At 39.1% G+C, this 24,936-nt stretch overlaps 2 protein-coding genes across 3 annotated transcripts; one reads left to right on the top strand and one right to left on the bottom strand.

The window, feature by feature from the left end:
• The first annotated feature begins 3,435 nt into the window (after positions 1-3,435).
• LOC148077665 (uncharacterized) lies at positions 3,436-14,106 on the top strand. 2 transcript variants are annotated; one of them, XM_087794349.1, is made up of 11 exons: positions 3,436-3,676; positions 7,388-7,519; positions 9,305-9,524; positions 9,590-9,717; positions 9,931-10,066; positions 11,451-11,567; positions 11,647-11,670; positions 12,124-12,165; positions 12,924-12,949; positions 13,043-13,124; positions 13,202-14,106. In XM_087794349.1, the coding sequence occupies exons 1-11, from the start codon at positions 3,618-3,620 to the stop codon at positions 13,346-13,348; spliced, it is 1,113 nt and encodes a 370-aa protein (XP_087650475.1). In that variant the 5' UTR covers positions 3,436-3,617; the 3' UTR covers positions 13,349-14,106. The 2 variants fall into 2 exon arrangements, with proteins under 2 accessions (XP_087650475.1, XP_087650474.1); XM_087794348.1 differs by having other exon boundaries at positions 13,040-13,124.
• A 709-nt stretch (positions 14,107-14,815) lies between these two features.
• Positions 14,816-24,672, bottom strand: LOC148077664 (uncharacterized). Its single transcript, XM_087793241.1, has 4 exons — positions 24,543-24,672; positions 24,231-24,300; positions 18,839-20,911; positions 14,816-16,324 (listed from the first exon to the last, which is right to left on the bottom strand). The coding sequence occupies exons 3-4, from the start codon at positions 20,901-20,903 to the stop codon at positions 15,246-15,248; spliced, it is 3,144 nt and encodes a 1,047-aa protein (XP_087649367.1). The 5' UTR covers positions 20,904-20,911; positions 24,231-24,300; positions 24,543-24,672; the 3' UTR covers positions 14,816-15,245.
• Positions 24,673-24,936: the final 264 nt, after the last annotated feature.

Here is a 24,936-nt window from a genome sequence, read left to right as displayed (position 1 = left end):
CACAGTAACACTGAACAAGAAAATAAGGAGACTATATCATAAGTTAATGATAAACACGTCTAGTGACGGTTACCACAATGAAATCATTTAAAAATGAAGTTATTACACTTACAGTAGGTTTTTTATCAAACTGACTTTGACATTCAATCTCTTATCTGCAGCAGAGGAATGGAAATGGCCCTCAGGGCTGTACGGTTACAGAAACTGGCTGCAAGGCGAGCCGGGGGACGGTGGTAATTGTGTGACCATATCGTCCAAAACTAAAAAGATGGCGCTCCGCAACTGCTCCTCGGCGTTCCCTTACTTCTGCTCAAGAGACAATGTTAAACTAGTCAGACAGAACAAGACCTGGGAGGAGGCCTTGGACCACTGCCGCTCCCTTTCAGGACTCCACAGCCCCGATTTAGTCAGTGTGACGCCTCACGATGACTTGGTTTGGAAGGTTTTAGAGACGGCCTCGACTGAGATGGTGGGTATTCATTTACCTACATATATATGGATGAAAAAAAGCTAAAATAATATTAAATAAATGGACGAATATGTCTTCTAAAATACTATTAGAAGACAATACACAACTTCCCAAGGGGCAAATAAAATCTAATTTAAAACAATTGAATAACTTGTATGTCTCTGTAAATGAATGCGTTTCTTTTCTTCCCAGGTATGGGTGGGTCTACGTTTCATGGCTGGTCAGTGGTTGTGGGTCAACAAGCAGGACTTATTGTTCCATGATCAGCCAGTATGCCCAAAGGAGAACCTGCTGTGTGGGACCATAACCAAAAATCAAACGAGTGTCATCATAGCCCGAGATTGCAGAGAAAAAAGAAACTTTATGTGTTATGGTTCGTGGTAAATAAAACCAAACCTTCTATCTGCTTCTTAAATAATCTTTTTAACGTTTTATTGTTGAAAAGTAAATTAAAATGATGAAAAGTTGCTTCAGGAGTTGGCATATTTATATTATATCTATTGAGCATGTTTGCAATAATAAAATGTGTGTTTTGGTTTATTTCTTCATATAGATTGTATTGGAAAACCTATTTATTTCCCATTGTATCGCTAAATAAGTTAGGAACATGTTTTAATGAGATGTCAACATGTTCTGTTAATAAATATAGAATGCTGAATGACTAATTCTGCAGTTGACTCTCCATGTTTTGCACGTTTGATGATTGGTTTCAATTTATTAATTAAAAAACAACAAAAAGGACATCAATAAGCTCTAAATGCACATTACAGATGTTACGATGAAATTGGAAATTCTGAGAAGTGAGTTATTGTGCCTGTTATTTATGTGCTGTCGTCCAAAGACCAACTCTAACACTGTAGTGAATTCAAAAGAAACTTTGTCTGCGATTTTCTAATCATTGATCCTGTCATAATTGATCTGTCGCTCAAGAATTCAGTTTCATTAGGAGGCTTTGTTCAGTCATACTCTTTAAAAATCCTCATGAATACAATAAAATGATTTTCAACTTCTTAAAAGCCCCATTATTATCAATACATATACAATGAATGATTCTTTTATTTAGGTTGATTTCCTCAACTCTATTATTTCAACTTGCCAGCATCGAGTCACATAAAACACGACATCACTTCTTGTTCAGAAAATTAGCCACTATTTGTAAAAGTGTTTTGAAATTGTAAATAAAGCGATTCATCACTGTGAACCTCTCCCGAGATGCTGCAGCATTTCAAAATTCCTTCGGATTATCCTCTGAATCGCAGCATCTTGACGTCATCCACCTTGAATGTGTTCTAACGACCGCTTTCCTCCTCGTGACGGCGTCTTTACGGGGCAGCTGGCAACATTTAAGTTCAGTCGGTGATGGAGTCTGGGCTCCCGAGGGGAGACCTAGACTGACGTTCATAAATCGTTAAGTACTTTTTAACGAACCCGTGGACATCAGGGAAATACACCAGACACAACTGACACAGAGAGAAGCCAGAAGCAGCAGAGAAACATACATTGAGGTCAGACGGCGAGACCTTCTCTCCATTTATCAATAAAGTTTGATTTGTTGCATGAAAATATCATTCACTTGTTGAACCTATTTCATATATATTAGTTACTACACTTGTATACATCTTACTTATAACTGGAAAACCTGAAATAATTAATTGGAATCTCAACAAAGCAACATTTTAAGGGTCTGTCAAAGTTTTCCAACAAATAAATTAAATTGTTTTCAATGAAAAAACGTTAATGTTTCTTACACACCCTCAGATTCACCCTGAAGCTGTTCTTCCGAACCAAGTATTTGTTGACCAATTATCAAAAACTGCAAAATAAATAAATAATAATACATTAATGAATAACTGTGAGGGAGTAAAAACCTTTTGGAACTCACCGGAATTATGTTTTTCTAAAAAGCAACTTAGAAGTTTTGTGTATAGTACAAACCGTAACCATGTAATGTGTTAAACAAAAATATGATCTATTAAGATGTTTCTAGAGGACGATTTGCATGAATTCGTGGTTTAAAAATTTAAAGTGTGTTACTTCTGTGCTCACTCAGCTTTGTTTGTCCTGCCCTGGTGTTACCGTGGCAACCGTGTTAGTTAGTATTTCATGCGAGAGAGAGAGAAAGAAAGAGAGGGAGAAGAGGGGAGAGGAAGAGAGAGTTGGCCGGACCTGCAGCGATGACCTCATGCACATCTGTATGTGTTAAAGGGGGAGTTTTTCTGTCTTTCGTACTGAAAAATCTGTCCTGTCATTCTTATCTGAAAGTCATAAACTGAGGAGTTCCTCTGCGGATCTTGAGTCTGACAGGACTCAGTTGTCGGACCAGACAGGTTTTCAGGTCCAGATACAGCTCCGGTTCAGAGCTGTCAATCCAAATCACGTCGTGTTGTTGTCTCTTATTATCAAACACTCTCTTGAACAAGATAAAAGTTTAAAAAACGAGTCTCTTTACGTCATTTGTTTTCAAATAAAAGTACATGAAAGTGTACATATTTATAAAGGAGGGTTGAGTGTAGCATTAATCTCTTAACTAACTAACTAACTAACTAATTTCATATCTTTTCATATTGTTTTTGTTCCTTTAGTTGTTTTTTAAATCAGTTTTTTGATTCTTTTACCTGTGGCACTTTGTTCTTGAGCTGTCATGGCCCTATCAAAGCATGGCCTGCTTAATCACATATGTTCTGATAAAAAAAAGACATGCAATATCATTGTTTGGACTAACAAGTTTTCAAGCCACAGAATAATAGGAATAAAGACAACAACACTTCAAACACAAGGAGGAAACAGAACTAGTAACAGACACTAGACACTTTTACTAAAGCAAGGAGCTGCTTAACATCTTAATTGCTTCATTATTATCCGATAGATACATGAAATATTCATTCATATATTAGCACCAGTGTGATATCGCATTACATTTCCTCCGGGGAGAGTCATTTATCGCTCAGTGGGTTCGGGAGAAGGCAAGCATGTTGAATAAGAACCATATGGAGGGAGGGCTGCAGCTGAAGTGAGAACGAGGACCAAATACAACATCAACAGAGCAGCTGCCATTACTCTGCACAGGAACCAAAGTTTTTACGTCGTGCCACCACTCGGAGCAAAAACGGCGACTGAAGAAGAAATCGGGGATTATTATTATGCCAGGATGTCACTCTACGCGAGAAGAAGACGCTCCCAGAAGGAGGTCTTCAATGACCTGGTGTTGTAAGAACAATTCTTTTTTTTAATGTTGCTATATTGTTACAGCCTGTTTAAAAACATGTATCTGAAGATATTAACCAATTATTTATATTTTTAAAAGACTAGAAGCAATGTTTTGTTGATCACTAACTGTGATGTATTTTGATGATTCATTTTAAAAGTATTTCACAATGCTGATGGAAGTGATGTGTGAGGTGTGAAGTATAGCTTCCACAACGACACTCAACATTCTGCACCACAGTGGGTGACGCAGTGAACAACACTGGGTGTCAGAGGAGGGTCTGTTTACATTCAGTCAAGCCGCAACATGATTCCAAACTCCTGGCTGTTGTTGCTGGTGGTTCTTCATCTGAACATCATTATGTTGGACTCCAACAGGGGTCAGTCATTTAAAAACAATGACTGATTTTCAGACAGATGAATCTATCACCCAAAATCAAAAAGTTAGATTTGATGTGACATTATACACGTTAAGCGAGCATATTTACCACTATATATATATTTATTTATTTATTTTATAGGGATTGTTTTCATCATTTATATGCTTGGACATTGGGCCCAAGTTTGTTCCAAGGATTTCTTTCAAAAGTAGTTTGCTTGTGCTAAAGAAGAAACTACGTCATTTACCAAAGCAACAGCACACAAGTAACATATTAGTACCAGGTAACAATGAAGTGGGTTCAAAGTATTTTGAAAGGTAGGTCAGTCATTGGTAGGTGAGCGTTGTCCAAGGTTAGTTGCAATCATGTCTCTGTCGTTCACTCGAGAGTGTAAAAGTATTTTTTCTTATGAAAGTATTGAAGCCATTAGAAGTTTGGACAAACACATTGACTGAAATTGAAGTTTAAACCAGCTTTATTTCTTTAGAAAAACACGAATTTTAGTTTAGAAATTCGATTTTATGCTTCCCATTATGATTGATTTGATATTCAACCTTGTGGCCGAGAAGTGTTTCAATAGCTTCTCTTAAGGCTTAATAGCAATGACATCATCTGGCTTGGTCCTGAGCTCCCGCCTACACACACACACACACACACACACACACACACACACACACACACACACACACACACACACACACACACACACACACACCCCCACACACACACACACACACCCCCCCACACACACACACACACAAAGAGCATGCATGAGCCAGTCCTCCATTGCCTCATTGTGCAAATGGTGGAAAAAGTGATGTGTATCTACAATACTTCCCTCATCATTTGCTCACGTTGTCGCCACATGGCATCACGCTCAGATTACTGTGACATTGAAGCAGACAATATAGCTGAATATCAATTTAAACACGTAAGAAAAGAGCCCGTTTGTAAACATTTTTGCAGTTACTGCCACATAAAAGCCAGTTTATTTCATCATATTTGAATATGTTTCTTTTGATTCTTTCGGTTACAGCAAATAAAAGAAATATATATCGTGTAGCTCCAACTCTTAGTTGTTCAGGTTAAAGTATATGTTTTTGATGAAATAAGTACAAGTAAATCAGTTTGGCGTCACAGAGTACAAAGAAATGACGGGCATCTAATACCAGCTCTCACTTCTATGATGTCACCACTTTCCCACATGGAACATGACTGCAGCACATTAAAGAACCTAATAAATTAACATGACTATTATATTTCTTCATCTGACACAGTTTTCATGAAGCTCAACTTTCTCTTCTTAGACTTGTTGGCAGTCGATGGTGAGTAATAGACGGACGATGTCGGATGATGTTCGACATCGTTTCGTTTCAAAGAGACATTTAACACATACAAGTCAAAATCTAATGCATGAACATGATGTGGTTTTGATTATTAAACTTCCATGACTTATTAATCTTCACATGAGGTGAGCAGGAAGTTCTGCAGGGAACTTCTGTGGGTCATAAACATTTGAGGAAATACGATTTTAAATGTAGATAATTGTGTTTCAAACTAGACTTTTAACAATAAACTACAGCAGATATGTAAACAGACGGTGACCAATTGAAACTATTTTTGGGTAATTCGGTGCTGAAAGGAATATTGAATCAGGGATAATTGAGAAAAATGAGGGAGAGAGACTAAAAAAATAAATCCAGCATCAACACTGGTAGGTACGGAGACAAAGACATTACAAGGTAAAAAAAAAAATGATGTCATGTCTGGGGCACCGTAGTTTTTTTGTTTTTCTTTATACTGTTTTATCTTTTTTTTTTTCTCTGTCCCTCTCTGTTGGTTTACTTCAAATCATTTCATGATTAGGCTGGTTCTTTAGAGGATTCTGCCTGGTTGTTTCTCTGTGTTTTGTAATAGATAGATAGATAGATGGATGGATGGATGGATGGATGGATGGATGGATGGATGGATGGATGGATGGATGGATGGATGGATGGATGGATGGATGGATGGATGGATGGATGGATGGATGGATGGATGGATGGATGGATGGATGGATGGATGGATGGATGGATGGATGGATGGATGGATGGATGGATGGACGGACGGACGGACGGACGGACGGACGGACGGACGGACGGACGGACGGACGGACGGACGGACGGACGGACGGACGGACGGACGGACGGACGGACGGACGGACGGACGGACGGACGGACGGACGGACGGACGGACGGACGGACGGACGGACGGACGGACGGACGGACGGACGGACGGACGGACGGACGGACGGACGGACGGACGGACAGATAGATAGATAGATATAGTATACTATAATATAGATATAGATACTATAATAGATAGTTTTTATTAAAATCTCAACCACGGTGTAGTTTACTAAAGGTTTCCAAAGTTTTAATTGCTAATAAACTGCTGCGTCCAATTACATACTTCTGTTTCCAAGATCTTTCACAATCTTCTGTCCGCGCCATTTGTTTTCTCCATGTTTCTTTCCAACGACCGAAATCAAGAAAACTGCAAAACAGCTGGACCAGATGTGCTGGACAATAAAAAGAGCGATTATTATTAGAAGCTGAAGTGAGCAAGAATGAAGGATTATTTACTGTCCTCCAGATATTCACCGAGATGCAAATCAAACCAGACAATACACCAGTTTTACTCCATATTGTTAAGCTTTAAGGAGATCTCGATCTTGATTGTTTTTGTGTAGCTGTTGTGTAGCTGAAGTGAAGTTTGATGTCATGTTGTCAGACAATGCCTTTGGGGGTAATTATTTTCTTGTAAATGTAAAAGTTTTTTGTCACGATTGGAGCCCTAGTTTGGGTTATTCTTTTTCCTTTATGATTAATTTGTATTAGTTAAAACACATGCTAACAATAAAAAACAACCTAAAAGCTTAACAACCAGGATTATCTTTTTTGATGTCAAACAAATAAAATCCAATAATTGATGAATAAAAAATGGATTTAAAAGGCTTGATGCAGTTTAGTTCAAATTGTTTTAGCGCTGCATCTTACATGGCCGTGTTAGAATCAGATTTAGCGTAGCCATTAGCTTTGCATGGCCTAGCACATATTTAGAATTTAGTCTCCGGTTTTAATTAAATCAATTTACTTCCTATTGTCAAACTAAAAAGGTAATTGTGAGATAATACATGCTAATAAAGCAATACAATACATCCAAACCTTAACTTCTGCATAAATAGGTCAAATGTATAGAATCCTCTGCAAAGGTAATACCTGTCAGATGTATTATGTATATGTTGTGATGTTAGCACCATTGACTGTCTGTTAACGGAAAACTATTGTCGCAGGAGGATGGCTGAGAGGATCGGGGAGGATGCAGAGGAGACGGAGAGGCTGGAGCGAGTAAAAGCCAAAAGCAGGACGAGCGAAGAAGAGGAGGCCAGGAGGAGTGGATGTAGTTCTCGACTAGACAGCGAAGAGTAAGATGGTTTGATGCATACTTAATCTTATGAAGAAGATTCAGGCAGAGGTGGGCGCTTATTCAGTTAGTAAACTGGGCATATATAATAAATACAAAGATATATTTGTAATTCATATCCTCACTTTATTTTGATGATATATTGAGTCACTTAAAAATGTTTTGACACACTTTTATCGCTTAAAGATGGTATTACAACCATAACAAAAATGTTTTTCTGTTCCTAAAAGACATTATAGGTCAATCATAAGTGATGGTCTTGATGAAACAAGCTCTCAACAAACCATGTTTTATTGTACTCGTACAACAACAAAATTACAGGTTGAAAGTAATTGGCACTTCTTTGGGTCAGTGAAGAGAAAATGGGAACAAAGACTATGATTAAACTGAAGGTTTTGTCTCCTCATAAGTATGATTGCAGTAAAACAAGTTGCCATATTGTCGTCTAAGGTTCAGGCTTTTAATTCTCGGCTGAGTTCATCATCTCTCACTGCGGTGCTGGCGACCATTTCTGTTTGGGTCGTACTAAGCTTCGTGCTCATCAAGGCATAATAATCTACATCATGACTTGTGTTCTGTTCCCGGCCATTAATCACAGCTCAGTGGCTCAGACTCGCTGTAGTTGAAGGACATGTTCTTGCTCCAGGAAAGATTTTAGATCATTAGTAATAAGAAAAGAACGATGGAAAAAATTAAATATATAAATGTATTTTTGAGTTGAAGTCCAGATGCTTTTGGACGACAGTCTTGCTGTGAGAGTCAAACAAGAGGCACTGATTCTTTGTTTTGGCGTTTCCATGGGGGCCACATGTGTTGCCCTGGTGTTCAACGCTGCTTCATCAGGCTGTTGCTACCTGGATCATCCTCGGGAAAACCTGCCAGAGCAGGATCTTCTTTTGTCTCCATAGTTTGTCTTCCACAGAGACACGACATAATACAGCCATGTCATAATAAAATGAGGCCCTTGGGAGCGTTGATGATGGATGGACTTTTTTCTGGAGAAGAAAAAATGGATTTAATTGAATTTGTATGTTTTCCTCTGAACACTCCATTTTCCTTCCTCGGTCTGAACACATACAGATGTGCATTGATGTTTTAAATGACGGTCCACATGTGTATGTGTTGTGTGTCTATGAGTCCTGTATTACATGTCCGGTGTACTTACCGTCTTCGACCTCTAGATGGCTCTAGGCCACCCCGTTACAGAATAAGCGCATAAGGATCCATAGCTGGCAGGGCGGGATAGTGGAAATAGTTTTTTAGTTTTTTTATTCCATTAGTATTGGTTTAACTTAAGCTGGAACATTTAATTGTATTTTATTTTGTAGCCAACAAGTGGCAAACAATGATGGCTTTTGAGCGAAAGCAATTTAATTAATTGAATTGTCTCTTCCCTCCTAAATCCCCCGAAGCAAAAAGGGAGGAAAGTTAATGTTTATATATAGTAATATTATCAGTAGCCAACAAGGTATCGTTTATATTATGATGGATATGTTTAAGGCTTATCCTACGTTGTAATTAAAAAGATATAAACATCCTCCAAACAGGTGTTGAAAAAGAAAACAATACAAAAAATGTGAATTTAAAATTAGTATTGTTGTAGAAAACACTAGATATCTACTTTTATTATAGATATATACTAGTCTTTGACTCTTGGGAATGTTGAAAATAAGATTCAAGTTCGATATTAGCATTTAAATATTTTGAAAATGGTCATTAAAATATGTTTAAATGTATATATTTGGTTCTTTCCTTTAATACAAAACTGTTGAATGTGTTGCATCAGCTCGCGCGAGGAGCCGGTGGTGCTGGAGGAGGACGAGGGCTTCAGTGACTGGAGCCTGCGTGTGGAGAACCAGAGGAACCGAGAGCAGGAGCAGGCCTCGGTGCCTGAGCGCCAACCAGGAAGTAAAGATCAGATAAAACAGGAGAAAGCTGACATCAGCGAGTTGAGTTTTGGGAGCCCTCTTTCCCAGAGGGCTGTGACCCCAGACACACAAGAGAGGGTTTGTTACCAGAAGAATCAATCGTTTAATAACAATGATCCTAAAAATGATTATTATCATCACAGACTTCCAACAAGGACTTCAAGGGAAGATGCCGCTCTAAAGTGTTGCTGTCACAAGATGCAGGGCGACACATTCTGGTCAGCCAGTCCACTGATAGAACCATCCCGATGCCTACTGGACCCAAAACGTGGTGAGATCTCTTCGGAACTAACTTGGATGGAGGGATGATTAAGAAAATGGGGGATTTGTCATAAAAGCATTTTTGTGGGATTCCTAAAGAAACCATTTTTATATTATTGATAATTACTCTAAAATGACTGAGTGAATACAAAGAATAAATCAGTCGTTTGTTTGTTTAGTATTTTATAAATGTTATAAATCTTGTGTTTTCTAATTTTCTCAGCAGGGAAGTGATAGATGGTACCGAGCCTGAAGAAGGGAGAGTGAAGGAGTCCGAGGTGCTGAAAATCAAAGCTAAAAGAGAGGAGCTCCTGCTCACTGCAGAGGGAGGAATCACAGTGGAGGAAGAAAAGAGAGAGGTCTGTCAACCATACTTCTAACTGCTCGATACTTTATGAATGAAAACATAAAACAACCACATCGACCTAATGCTTGATAGACTGTGTGAAAAGGGTAACATCAGTTTGATACACACTTCTGAAATATTTTTTGGATACCATGAAAAAGGTCTTAAAACCTAGACTGGCCTTTGTACTGCCACTAGGAGGCCCCTGCGAAAGGCTAGCTACAGCATATTTTAAAATCCCAATTGCAGGACCTGTTGATTTAAGTCTATCTTAAATAAATCTTGTCCTTCTATTGTATCATCAGTATATGTCTGTTTGTACAAAACTCTCATTTAAATATTAACTAAAATTAGCTTAAGCCCCGCCCACTGAAAACACTTTTTCTGGAGCTACAATATTTTTTTACCATAACCACACCCACTCTGCTGTGATTGGTTAAGTATCAAGGTGTGTCACCGCATGTCATAAATCCCGGAAGTCTCCACCTCCAAGGGACTCATAAACAAAGTTAACAAAGCGGGGTGTGATTACAGCTGGCTGCAGGAGGAGTGAAGCCATTATTACGTCATAATTGACTCCGCTCTCGTAACCTCTTGTTTGCCGGAATTTCAAAAGTTGGAGAACTTTATAAAGTAATAAGTTAAAAACATCATCATGATGAGAGACTTACTGAATCTTGGAGAGGAAAACTTCAACACTTGAATGTGACTGAGTTGAAGTTTCATATTAGTTGCTCTTTAAATATAAATCCAACATATTTTTTGCAAGGCAGTATATGCTCTTTTTTTCCTTAAAAAAAGGAACTTCTAGTTTCACAATCCTGCTCTAAATTCTGGTTGATTGGTTGTTCAACAAGAGCGCTTACAATGAACACAGAAATTACAGCATCTATGAAAAAATATCTTATCAACAAGCCTCAAAGAAAGTGACAAAAAACACACAATTTCCTCAATTTCATTTGAAAGAAAAATACTTGACATAAGACAATTATTGGACGACTCTAGCAGTAATGAAGCAACGTTTCTTCAAATATTAAAACAAACACGATGATTGGCTAGTAAAGTAACTTAGTAAAAAAGTGTAACCATTTATCAACATGTTTACACACAGTGGCATCAGTGCATCTTCATATTCAGATCAGAAAAAAAGGCAATTGCCAGTATTATAAAAATAACTTTTTTTCAATGGAGTTTTGGATCAAAAATAATAAAACATGTTTAAAAAGGCTCGACAAAACTTTTGATATCTGAAAAAAGAGCTAACCCTTAACAACTCAAACATAAACCAACTATTAATTTATTTAAGGTATCTTTATTAGGAAGAAAATTGTGACTTTTGCTAGTAGTAAGACTTATTCAGTTGTATGTGAATAGTGATGGACCTGATGTCATTGCAGAGATCCCTGGAGGACAAATATGAGCTTCCCAAAACAAGGAGAGCTTCATCTCCTCAATACAGCAGCGCGATGGGAGACTCTGCACAAGGTTACGGCCCAATGAGTCCAACCTTTAAGGTTTGTGTAGCTCATATGTTTTATCACCTGGTGAAAAAAGTATTAAACCAAAGTTACACATGTTTTTCTTATTCAACAGAAACTCCTCAATCAGTTCTATCCAGTAAGTCTCAAACAGCTCTTATCTTTGACAAACTTTCTTTTTTTTTCTAGTAGAAAAATGTTCTAAATATTTCACATGTAGTGTATTTCGAACATGTGCCAAGCATCAAACTGGTTGTTTATAGCTTTGTACACAGAATTCTTGCTGACTAAAAATTCTCGAGTGTTGAGTAGTTTTGCAAAAGTGAGAGACTGAAGAAAAGCAGACGCCTACACAAACATGAGGCGGAACTAAAGTGGCTAATTAAAAAAAAAAAAAGTTTCTGCGTTGTGCCAACAACTTAAAAATTGCTCTGTGTCCATTATTATTAATCCACACTTCAAATGTTTAAGCAACTTATGGTGCTGCTCTGGCCTGGACAGTCTCATGAGTAATTCATTGCATCAACTCCTGCATGTCTGAGCTGAAAAGTGAAATTGAACATGAGCATGAAATATTTCTCTCTTTCATCAGGAGGAGGTTCCATCAAGAGTTCCAACAGACACCAAATGCAAGGTAAAGATCCACATTCCGTTTGAATCCTGTTGAACAAGAAATATGTGTCACTTTTAGTGACGCCAAGAGGTGGCCACGTAACACTAGTCAAGTCAAGTCAATTACTGGGCTAATGACATTAAATGAAAACAAAATAAAAGTATAAGCATTAACTTATTCCCCTTATTGGGTCACCATGGTAAACTATTAAGGGTCAGAGGGGGCTGCACATCGGACATACAGGCAAACAAAAGCTCAAACTAACAAAATGATTTAGAGTCCCCATTCAACTCATGGAGGTTTTGAGACAGCAGGAAGAAAAGTATTCTTTATAAAAGCTTGAAAACACGAGTTGCTCCAACATGGGATGGCTCCCCTGGTGTCAGAACAGTGTAATGGCAATGAATCAAAGTTTCTAAAGGAGACCAATGATAAAAAGAGCAAAGATAACTCTATTGCACGAGTTATGACTTTTCAAAATAAAACCAATCATTACATAGAATTTTTTTATTAAGGATATAAGAGTTCTGTCAAAATAAACTTATGATTTTTAAATAAACATAACTAAAATAAACAACCTTAATCCTTCTGTTAAGATGCTATCTTTAATAACGTGTATATAAAATACTCACCAACAATGTGAGGGCACACTTTTTAAGTCGGACATATTTTCAACAACAGTATATTATTTTGTTTTCTTCATTGCTATGACATTGGAACGTTTTTTTCATGATTTCAATATTTTTCCAGTTTAACAAGAATTCAACTTTTTTCTTTAGATGATCGCAGAGTCTCTTGGAAAGAGGTGAGTCAATGCCTCCGATGTTATTGTGTTTTTGATTATTTTGTTGAAATATGAGAAAACTATTAATATATTTTTGGAAACCTATAAAAGCAGTAACAGTGTAAAAAAGTCGACACCACCTCAACCTGTGTCCAAGATCGACAAACGTCTCCAACAGTACACACTTGCTCTGGAGGTGATGCTTACTCTACCTACGATGGTTTTACTTTGGCCTACATTTCTGAAAACAACCTCTGACTTTTCACTCCACAGTCAACAAAGGAGAGCAGATCTGCACCTTCTGATCTGGCTGATTGCATTCAACCAGAACCCGTGGCCTACAAAAAGACCCTGTTCGAGAGTGGAGATTCCTGGAAGCAAAACAGCAGCTCAGTGACAGCCAATAAGGTCAAAGTGTAAACTTCTGTAGAGTCTTCAGAAAGTACAGCAGTGTGTAGAGCAGAGTGATCGAGAAGAACGTGCAACATGAAGGTTCATTTTCTTACTTTTATCATGCGTACGTTTCAGGATGAGATGGTCAAAGAGGAAGAGTGTCAGGCAAGAAAAAACCCTTTATAAAGATTGTGGCGCATGTTCAGCTCGGAAACTTTTACTAAGTATCCTTGTAAAGAACCGTCACACTTTTTAAGTTGCTGTACTCTTTAGTCATTATTTTAGGTCAAACATTCCTTCTTACTGCCACACACACACTTTGATTCATTCATTTCCAAACACGCCATGATGTCAGATTCTTAAAACTGGAACAAAATGTCCTTGTTGTGTTGAGAAAATATATATTTGAAAGAATGATTCTTTTACAAGAGACACCCCTGGAAAAGTTTGATACGAGAGGAACTTGAGTCCCAGGACTCATGAGAAGGCTGGTGAATATGACCCATGAAAACATGTGAACGTAGACCTATTTGTTGTTGTAATGTGGAACAAATATTGTTGTTGTAATGTGGAGGAAAAGGACTAAAAAACCTTTGTCACAAAATAGTTCAAATTCGTTTTGAATATTTACCTGCTTTTTTTAAAGATTGAAATATTGGAATAACAAATTATGTATTTTGCTTTCAACCATTTGAATCATGTTGATTTGTTTTCTCTTGGTTTTGTTTATGTACCTGTGTGTTTACGTGCTGTACATGGTCATCAGGGTGGTGTGTGTGTGTGTGTGTGTGTGCAAGTCTTTGTGTATGTCTGAGCAATGTGATTTGTTAATCTACACAAGACTTACATGCAAATGTAGAAAATCGTTTTTCTATGTTTTTCTTTGTTATTCTCTTGGTCCTTTGTCTTGTATTAAAAATCTTGCACAGTATTTAATATGATCCATCTGTTATGTATTTGCTATGTTTACTTTTGTTCAATAATAGAATCTGTTTTGGGGTTTGAATGAGAACATAAACATATAAAAGTGTACATTTTCCTTTTGACCAGGAGACGAAATCAAGAAGGTAAGACATTAAAAATTAGACGGGTGTAGACTTAAGCTTAGGCATTTGAAAAATAATTACATGAAGCCACATTTTCTGTCCAGATTATGAAGTTGTTTTTTGATTTCCACCTTTTGGGTGTTCATGGTTAGCTTGACATGTTTGACACCTTTTAAAAACAGATACGCTTCACGTCTCTATGTATGGAAAAATACAGCTTTATTTACTGAGGAGTCAAAGTTCTGTGCACACTAAGCAGCATTTTAAACATTCGGTCTTTACCAATAAAAGCAGAATAAAATCTTCAAAAAAAATAATTATTACACTGTAAACATTCTGCTTTAATTTAATTAATTAAAAACGTTTATCTGTAATACAAACCTTTTCATTCTTTAACCATTCATGATATCCTCTTAAAAGTCTTGTAGTGAGAGATAAATACAAATGACCAACAGAGCAAGATTTGGTAGCAACTCAACTCGAAGCTCAAATAAATCTCTGATAGGAATTGTGTCTCTCAACATCCTCGTCCTTGCTTGACCTGCACAAACCTCCCATTTTCTAAAACAAACCCCCTTCATTAATTTAGGAATGTGGAAACTCCTTTTTTAAAAATCTTAAAACTTCCAACCAGTGGTTGTTTAAACAGAAAAAAAATCGATCAAAATAAAATATAATATTAATAATAAAACCAATATAAATATACTTGTCTTAATCCGAATTGGATTCTAATTGAGTGAAAGTTAAGTTTATTTTGGTACCATAAAAACAATCCTATTTGGCAAAATATTAATGTCAGATAAATCTATTTTAAACTCAGTTAAAAGATAACATCCATGCTGCTGGTTATTTCATCGTCCCGACCTTTTGCATTCATATCAAATGTCCTCACTTTTCATGGACGCAAACCCCCTCGCTTTTCTGTTAAAGTCCTTCTGTTCATCTTCCTGAGATTTCCTTTTCATCAGTCCTCTTTCAAACACAGATGCTATTTTTGTCAGAGGCTTCTCTGCCGCTTCCTTCAGCTTCCTCGCGTCAAACCGAGGACTGTACAGCAACACTGGCAAACGATTGACGAAGGATGGGACCTCTGCCTGGTTCTCCTTCGAAGGGCTCTTTTTCTTCTCAGTCTCTTTCTTGTCAATGCCGAGTTGGTTCATGATTCGATCCTTGGTGGAGAACATTTGAAAGAGCAAAGCGTCCCACATCTTTAGTGCCTTTGGATCATTTTTTGCAACCACCTCCTGGTTGGAACTTGAGTTAGATCCTGATGTGACATTTGAATCTTTGTCCTTATTGACGACTTCTGGAGCAACCTGAGAATTGGCGTCTGGCTCTGGAAACGGTGGTTCCTCTGGCTCGACGATCATGTGCTTCTTAAGCCTTGACCAACCACTCAGTTTCCCTTTGAGGCCCTTCAACTTTTCAGCAGCCTTGGGCTTAGCTGTAGCATCTTTAGCTGTAACAACCGTTTCAGTTGAAGATACAATTGATGTCACTGACTTCATGGAGGGTTCCACTGCTGTTGCCTCCTTCGTTTGGGGGGTAGCTTTGGTCTTGAGGACATCCTTGTCTCGCGGTCCAGTTTTTGGCCGAGATGGCGGTGACGCTCCTCTGTTTGGGGATGGAGCATTGACTGAGACTGAGGCCTGAGGCAAAGAGGCAGGAGTGGCAGAATCAGTCACAGCAGCTTCAACCACGGACGTGTTCATGACAGTATCTGTTGATGCTTCTGCAGGTGATACTTTCCTAACAGCTACATCTGTCGGAGCCTGAATATTAATACATGCCGAGATGGATTTTGTTTTAACACTGTCAGGGAATTTCTCTAAATCTGAAGATGGTGTATTTCTTAAACCTGCTTTCCTAACATGAACTTTTTCTCTGGTGGTCATTTCTTCCTCCGTTTGAACCTCGACTTGAGTCAACCCAACAGTCTTGTTCATTGCTGTAATTGCTGGATTTGATAAAATTGTTGGACAAGTGGGAATTTCTGGCCCACTGTGCTTGTCTTTGTTAGCGCCTAAATGAGTTGTTTCTGATGTTATGTTCAAAGATGATGCGTTTTCTGTTGATAGAGTTTGAATTTGTGATTGTCTATGTCGGGATCTTGGTTTAGTTAAAGGTTTGCTCGAGGCAGTGGTTTCTTTTTTAATGGCCCCAGCGAGAATATCCATCAGTGAAGTTGAGCTGTTATCTTTACAAAGCATCTTCGATTTAGTGACCTCAGAGTTCACTGAGGTCGGAGTAGCCCTACTCGCCAGAACATTTTGACCCACTTTTTCAATGATTTTCTGTTCATTTGTTCCTTCTAATTTGGTCATTTCAGCACTTCTAGATGTTGATTCTATTGTCTCACTCACTAATAAGGTATTTATTGACTTGGCGACCAAAGAATGTTTTTCCTGAACAGAAAGTGTTGATGCAGTGGAATAATTGGAGCTTTGTTTTCTGTTTTCACACAATTCAGCTTGAAACTGCGTCTTTGAAATAGATTGAGAGGTTTCAGCCTTTATGACGGACTGAACTGACCGAGCTCTTAGCTGTGGACTTCTTTGTCTTTTATAAATCATAGGGCTAGCAGGTAAAACTAGATTGCAATTGTCTGGTAGATTAAGTCCACTGCTCACAGTTCTTTGAACTGGGGTAACATTTTTCAGGGTGTCAACTTTAGTTTTGTCTGAGGCTGGTTTGTTTGGTCGTTTGGACTGGGAAGATCCCACTGCAGGCAAAACTATGCCTGGGATTGTTTCATTGGCTGTTGGTGTCATTTTAATTTCCTGCTCTCTCTGTGTAGCAGTAACCATCTTATTATTTTCATCTATGGATCTTGCTTTTTCCTTTTCCTGGGTTTTTAATGTATTTTCGTTTTTATTTAATTGTGAATGGTTAGCTGAGGCAAAAAGCTCATCGTGGCTGGATTTTGTTTGACTTTGTATCAGGTTAGTTCTTTGTATAACATTGCTATGAATATTTGACACCGTGGTTTCTGAGGTATGATTAATACCTCCTTTAGTGTTCTGCATGATGCTACCAGATTTTTCTTTAGATGCCGTTTTTCGTAAAGAATTTCCTTGGGATTTTTCTCTAATTTGATTTGTATTGATGACGGTGCTGGAGCTGCTCTCGGCTGATTTGCTGGTCACTACAGACCAGGTCTTTTGTCGTCTCATATTTGTGATTGATACAGGATGTTTATCCATTTGTGACATATCAACCAATGTGTCTTCATCCAAAGCCTTGTTGGCTTGATATGTTGGAGATTGGGCTGCATGTGTCTTATCTGTGGCAAGTTGTTTATCCGTCTCTTCTTCTTGAGGCGCCTGCCGAGGTTCTGCTCTGCTGGTATAAAGTTGGGAGCTTGTTACATGAGCATGTGCAGTAGCTGGATTGAGGCATGGTGTATTTATCACGACTGGACTAGCAACTATTGTTGGTTTAATATTTACTGCTGCATTCATTGATGCCTCATTATTCAATATTGAGTCTTTTTGAGCGTTTGTATATTTTTCAATTGGAATTATAACCTCTCCAGTCATGGGTAGACCATTAATGTTATTATGTCTAACTGATGTGGGTTTGTTAGACTTGCATCCTCGTTCAGCCCCTGCACACTGGTTGGTAAAAGGGTTTATATCATTGCTTAAGTTGAGAAACATGTTTACTTTTGTGTCAGTCAATAACTTCGATGAGTGAGGGACTTGATTTTGTTCTGCCGCTGTATAGATGTATGCAGGATTCACTGTACAAGTTTTTGCTGTTAGCTTTCCATTATCTATCCTTGGATGTGCTCCAGTGCCATAATTACTGCCATTCTTAGTCTCGCTATAGTGCTGGATTATGGGCGCAGTCTTTTGTTTAGAAGAGTTTACCTCTCCTGCGTTGACTAGTAGCAAATTTGATGTGAGTTCTTCTATAAGAAAAGTCAAAGAAGGCAATTCAGTGTCAATTATTTTATCAAATGTTGGTTCTTTTGGCTGAATTCCTTTCTCTAGTGGTTCTGCTTTTCCTGACTTGTTTGGGGACATGATGACTACAGCGGATCCATTGAGATGTTTTTCCTCCAAAGGTTGGTTGCAGCATCTATTTTCAGAAAGGGAGTCGGGTAAAGAAGGAATCTTTGGGAAGTCCAAAGATGAAGATGTGATTTGACGGCATTCCATTTGGTTGTCATGCAAATTTGAATGTGTTTTGTTCAAATCAGAATATGCATGAGATACAGATGCTGTTACAGGATTATGTGGCAAAACTTTTGGTTCTACAGATTTTAGTGCTAGTATATTCTGAATATCACTGTTCATTGGGTTCGGTCTATATTCTTTATTAGCAACCATGGCCATTATATTTGTATCAATAGGCGGCATAATATGTTTATTGGTTTTGTTTTGCATAATAATCACCTCTGCTTTTTTATATACGTCTGTTTTATCTAGAGAGGGTTTCGTGAAAATCTGTAGTTCATCATTCATGCTGGCAGTTTCAGATACTAAAACAATTCCTAATGGGTTGGTTTGGGGTATTTTATTTCTCCTAACATCCATCTTCCGGGGTTTGTTTTCCTCTCTAGTTTTGTTGGGATCTATGAATGTTCTCTCTGATGTGAGATCTTTCATAATAACCTCTTCGGGTTTGAGAGTCTTCTGCTCACTCGTGTTGGAAACATCTGACAGTGATGGAATTGAAACGCTTGGATCGCCGTTAAGATTTGACAGGCATGGAAGAATACTTTGAGCTCTCTCGACAGAAAAAAGTGCCTCACCTGCTTTATGTATTGGAGCCTCCGAGTTTGAGGCGTTTGCTGATGTGGATTGTTGAATTTCCACAGTGGCTGTTTTAACAGTTAGTCCAATTTTCTCTTCAAATTCAATATTCCCTATCTGTTGGCTGCTTGTGACTTTCCGCTCTTCGGGAAGCTTAGAACGTTCGAAGGGCATTTCATCTGTACCCTCTGAAGATGGAAGTTGTTGATGTCCATTCAGATGTTGTGGATGTTGTGAATTGTTCTGAGAGGTTTTGCAAACCCTGCGTGGTGCAAGGCACTGGCTGGACGTAAAAGTCTTAATCCCGCCATAAGCTGCATATTGAGTTGGCGTGAGGCCATAATATGTCGAGTGGGATCGAGACTTTGAGCTGGCTAATGACATCTGAGACTCCAAAATAGAAGACAAAGACTTCCGTACTTCTGCAACAGGGGGATAATGAGTGGAGGGCAAGGGGGTTGGACTCCTACCTGACTGCATTATAATCATGGGGGTTGGAGTTAGATTTGAGGGTAATGCTGACTGAAACGATGGAGCCTTCGGTAGAAGACCGGCTTCATTATCCCAAACTGGAACATGTTGTGTCTGTCCTCGAATATCCAAACTACAGTTGGTTAATGTGCTTTGTTCATTTGTACTCTCAGATGGCTGAGAGAGCTTTTCATTAAAACTGTTGTATTTACTCATGAGAGATTCAGTGTTTTCAACTTTAACCTGGAGAACTTGGTTGCGATTTAGCGCCAGATTTGGGTACTTGGGTTTTGTTGGTTTACAAAAGGGTGTTGATACTCTTGATGGTACACAAGAGGGAGATACCTGCTTGGTTTTAATCACGGAGGTTACAACTGCATTAGGGATTGGTTTTATAATTGTGAGGTCCTGGATGGAAGGAGGCCTGGAAATCTCATAAAATGTTGCTTTTGATGTATAAATTCTGTTCTGCTGGACGTCAGACTTAAGTGATGATTCTTGATCAAGACCAAAGGTGCTGTTGGAACCAGAGGTCCAAGGTGAAGATGCCTGGCTGTTTAAAATAGTGTTCGCCTCCTTCTGTCTGTGAGGAAAAGATTGTGTCTGGGTGAGTGGAACCGACACCAGCAAAGGAGCAGGGGGTGGGCCAGAAATTTGAGAAGGTGTTGGGGGGGCGGTTGAGGATAGGGTCAGGCTGTGACTGGATATTCTCGGTCCACTCTTAGACACAGAGAAAGGCAGAGCTGTCGTTGCTGACCCTTGGGAATTTGATGTCATGAAAGTAGATGAAAGTTGTTGCTCTGAATGTTGCCCATGATGTGATGACGGGGGTGAAGCTGGTTGTGGTTTCAAAAATGTAGCCTCGTCATCGAATAAGAACGAGGAGCACTCGTACAGCGGAGCCACCTGCTCTTCAGAAGTCCTTGTCAGGGCCGGGGCCTGAGCAGACGAGTTGCCAAACTGTCCACAAGGATTCCCCCATGAGTGGGAGAATGTAGCGGCAGACTGGTCACTGAGGGTGCCAAAAGGGCAGCGAGCCGCTGAGAGATCCGCGATATACACAGATTCCGGTGATCTTGGTGGACTGGACTGGTCGCTGTGCTCCAGGTCTGTGCTGGCCTCGTTGACTGGGGACAGGCAGGAGCGAAAGGGGACGGGTGTCTGCGAGATGCTGCCTTTTTTCTTTGTCCTTTTCTTCTTGAGTTTCTGAAGTCTCGCATTGTCTTTGCCGGGCTTGGGCAGCAAGGGAGGTGGATACTGCTGCGAGAGGTCCGGCTCCAGCCCATAACTGACCTCCATCAGCATGTTAGAGTCTGCAAAAGACAGGAAGAGGTCAGTTTAAATTGAATATTGAGACACAAACGCCTTCCTGGGAAAGACAGGGCAATATTTATCGTAGGGTTTTAAGACATTTTGGATGAGACATCATCCGGTCAAGAGTGTTTCCTTGTCTTTGCTGAACCCTTGTGTTATCTCAAAGTCAAGGTGACGCGGAGGCCCTAAGACAAATGTACTTGAGGTATCCCTTGTGTTGTCTCTGTCCCTGGCTTCCAGAAATACATATGCAGCAGAGGTTGCTCACCTTGACCCAGACAACACAAGGTTTTATATATGTGTGATACCTCCACTATCCTAAAGCTCTTCTCCATGTCCCAGAATTTAAATGGGAAACCTTCTTATGACATTTCTTTCTATCTTGTTAGCTAACAAATACTGTTAAAGCTTTCATTTTCACAGTGATGCAGGATTACACACTCTCCAGCTTATAACTGTAATGATAATTAGAAGAAGTGAATTACCTTGTTGTTTTAAACTGCCACATTTAAACTGTCGCAATATTTAAAGTGAGATTGAAGTTTATGTTTGTCTAAATGATTCATTCCTAGATTCTCAGTTTCCTGTTTGCCCACAGTAAATATCATTCAGTCAAGAAAGTTGCTTCATTTCAAAAAGGTATTAAAGACACATTTTTAGCAGAGATTGCAACCTGAAGAGTTTTAGTTTGAATAGCCCCCCCTTTAATTCATATTTTGTAAGATTTAATCTTTATTTAACTTTGAACAGCTTCACTTCCTGCCTTTGACCCCTCACATGAAGATGCCATGTTCAGGGTCAGGAGAAAGCACATCAGTTAAAGTTAAGAAACTCTTTATATGGACCATTAGTTAGGATTCTAAAATGTATATAAAATGTTGAAAATAACCTTAATTAAACAATTCCATACACAGGATTATTGAAGGTGCATGTTTGATGAGAAACATTGAATCCGGAATGAAACCAGTGAATGTTAACACTTTGATTTTAAATTCAGACGCCATACTTCAGTACACAAACTGATAGTCGCTGTTAGTCATACACAGTGATAACTACATTACACCCAATAATAGGAATAGTCATACACACACAGGTACTTGAGTAAACCCACTGATAGTTACTGATTGTCATACATACACAGGTACTTCAGTACACAAACTGATAGTCGCTGATAGTCATACACAGTAAGGAGCGTAATAACACACACTGATAGTCACTGATTGGCATACACATGCAGGTACTTCAGTACATTAACTTATAATCACACACATGCAGGTGCTTAAGTATACAAACTAACTATCACACACATGCAGGTACTTCAGTAGACAAACTGCTAGTCTTTGATAGTCATACACATACAGGTACTTCAGTAAACAAACTGCTAGTCTTTGATAGTCATAAACATGCAGGTACCACAGTAAACAAACTGCTAGTCTTTGATAGTCATACACATGCAGGTACCTCAGTAAACAATCTGCTAGTCTTTGATAGTCACACACATACAGGTACTTCAGTAAACAAACTGCCAGTCTTTGATAGTCATAAACATGCAGGTACCACAGTAAACAAACTGCTAGTCTTTGATAGTCATACACATGCAGCTACCTCAGTAAACAATCTGCTAGTCTTTGATAGTCACACACATACAGGTACTTCAGTAAACAAACTGCTAGTCTTTGATAGTCATAAACATGCAGGTACCTCAGTAAATAAACTACGAGTCTTTGATAGTCATAAACATGCAGGTACCTCAGTAAACAAACTACGATTCTTTGATAGTCATACACATGCAGGTACCTCAGTAAACAAACTGCAAGTCTCTGATAGTCATACACATACAGGTACTTCAGTACACAAACTGCTAGTCTTTGATAGTCATACACATACAGGTACTTCAGTACACAAACTGCTAGTCTTTGATAGTCATACACATACAGGTACTTCAGTACACAAACTGCTAGTCTTTGTTAGTCAGACACATACAGGTACTTCAGTACACAAACTGCTAGTCTTTGATAGTCATACACATACAGGTACTTCATTACACAAACTGCTATTCTTTGATAGTCAAATAAATACAGGTGATCCAGTAAAAACACTAATAGTCACTGATATTCAAACACATACAGGTATTTTTTGAAACACTGATAGTCAAGGTTCCGCCCACACAGGACTGTTTATACAGTTTGGTGTAAACTTATGATCATATGAAGTGTTAATCTAAAAAAGAGACTAATCCAAGAACATTTTTCTCAAAGCTATAAATCATGTGAACACTGAATCTTCCATGTTAGAGAAAAAAAGAATGTCTGCAACTCTTCATATGAAATGTCGTCATTTTCTACTTTTATCTTCTGTTCTTGCGCTCGACTCATAACACCAGCTCGCACCCTCACACACTCGCTGGCAGCTTTTCACATTCTTACTCGTGTCCTGAAGAAGACACATGGCTGCGAGAAGTGTCACTCGTCCAAATAGAACGGCATGTAAAGCTGTTGCTTATGGCGCGGCTGATGACAAACTAGTGGTGGAAATAGTCCTTCAAGGAAATGGATTTAAGTATGACCCAAGAACGAAATGAAAGACTGATCAGAGATACTCTTTTAAGAAAGTTTAGATAAGAAGATGGAATGAAGAGCTCTTTTACTTAACTAAAAATGATCAATTATTTCGTCCATTTTCATCCATTCGTCCAGCGTCAGAACAAAACCTTTAATAAATTAAATGTGAATGTTGATCATTTTAATAATAATAATATAATTCTGTTGCTCAAGCTAAGTGTTTTATCTTTGGGTGACGCTAGTTAAAGGCTCACATTCTAATTTTAGTCTGAAGGAAATAAGAGTAAACATTATGACCCTGAGCACCTGCTGCCTGTCGTCCCACTCTGAGTCTCGGCTGAAAATCAATACCAGCCGAAATCCCCCCGAAGCTTCCCCGACTATGGGCTTACTCTTGTCCCTCAGAGCGATGGCTCTCTTAAAAGTTTATATCTTTCCACATTCCAGCCACCTCCTGCGAAAGGCGGCCCTCGGTGTATAAAAAGGTGTCGGTCTATCCGTTGTCTTTAACAAACGCGACTCCCTGCAGCCACGGCGACAGAGTCAAGGAGGCCGACTGACATTTGAGAAGACGCTTTTTTTAAGGATCCGGACTTGTTTCCACTGGAGAACCTCCAAAGAGGAAAGTGTAAGATTAGCCTTGATAAATCTGGGCCCCTGACATCAGCCAATCCAGCACGCAGAAAAGCAATTATCTGAAAAGTAGGTTGAGCTTTGCTGGACGATTCACCCTGGTATAAATAATCCAGAGTCTTACCTGAAGAGACGAGACAGCTGTCTCTTTATTATCTGCAGCCGTCACTGGCACATGGTAAGACGGATGTCTTCTGGAATTGAAAGAGTATTAAAATATTGTATTTAAAGACGTCCTAAATAAAGTGCCCGACTCAGTATAACATTCTTCTACATGTCTGATAATCATCGTGCGTTTAAGATTTCACCGTGTGCAAAAAGCTGCATCAAATCCCATACATCATTTGCAGGTTAGCGCCTGAACAACCTTCCCCGGTGGACGCGGCTCTATTGCCAGCTCGTCACTCAACGCACACGCACGGTTTGACCGGTTTACCTTCGGCGAGCGGCTGTCGCTGCAAACTTGCTCCCTGCTTGTTAATCCCAGCTCAGAGTGCCACGGCCCGACTCATCCTGAAGTGAACTGGAGCCTCTGGGAGTGAGCCTCGGCACCCGCGTCCACGCCAAAAATAACACTCTGCCTTAAGGGCGAGCTGCAAGGGCACCGGGGGGGGGGGGGGCTTTCTGAGCCACCTGAGATGGTTAAGGTGCAACCCCTACCGGTGGTCTTAAGATGTATGAAGAGATGAGGTATCTATAGGATCTCATCCAACCAGGAGGGGGCACATCTGGGCTGGGAAGGTAAGTAAGTAAGTTAGTAAGTAAGTCATTTTTATTTGTATAGCCTTTTCCAGACCAGGGTCACAAAGCGCTTAAACAATCAAAACAAT

Source organism: Callionymus lyra, chromosome 6, assembly GCF_982586985.1.
Source record: "Callionymus lyra chromosome 6, fCalLyr1.hap1.1, whole genome shotgun sequence".
NCBI classification, from domain to species: domain Eukaryota; kingdom Metazoa; phylum Chordata; class Actinopteri; order Syngnathiformes; family Callionymidae; genus Callionymus; species Callionymus lyra.
This window is presented reverse-complemented; position numbering and strand designations above follow the sequence as displayed.

Excerpts from the sequence above, each read along its gene's own strand:
- LOC148077665 (XM_087794348.1), top strand. The coding sequence starts at position 3,618 with ATGTCACTCTACGCGAGAAGAAGACGCTCCCAGAAGGAGGTCTTCAAT. Across the intron at positions 10,067-11,450 it reads TGGAGGAAGAAAAGAGAGAG|AGATCCCTGGAGGACAAATA; the intron begins GTCTGTCAACCA and ends ATGTCATTGCAG. Across the intron at positions 12,166-12,923 it reads CAACAGACACCAAATGCAAG|ATGATCGCAGAGTCTCTTGG; the intron begins GTAAAGATCCAC and ends TTTTTTCTTTAG.
- LOC148077664 (XM_087793241.1), bottom strand. The coding sequence starts at position 20,903 with ATGCTGATGGAGGTCAGTTATGGGCTGGAGCCGGACCTCTCGCAGCAG. Across the intron at positions 16,325-18,838 it reads TTTAGTATCTGAAACTGCCA|CAATTACAGCAATGAACAAG; the intron begins GCATGAATGATG and ends TATCAAATCCAG.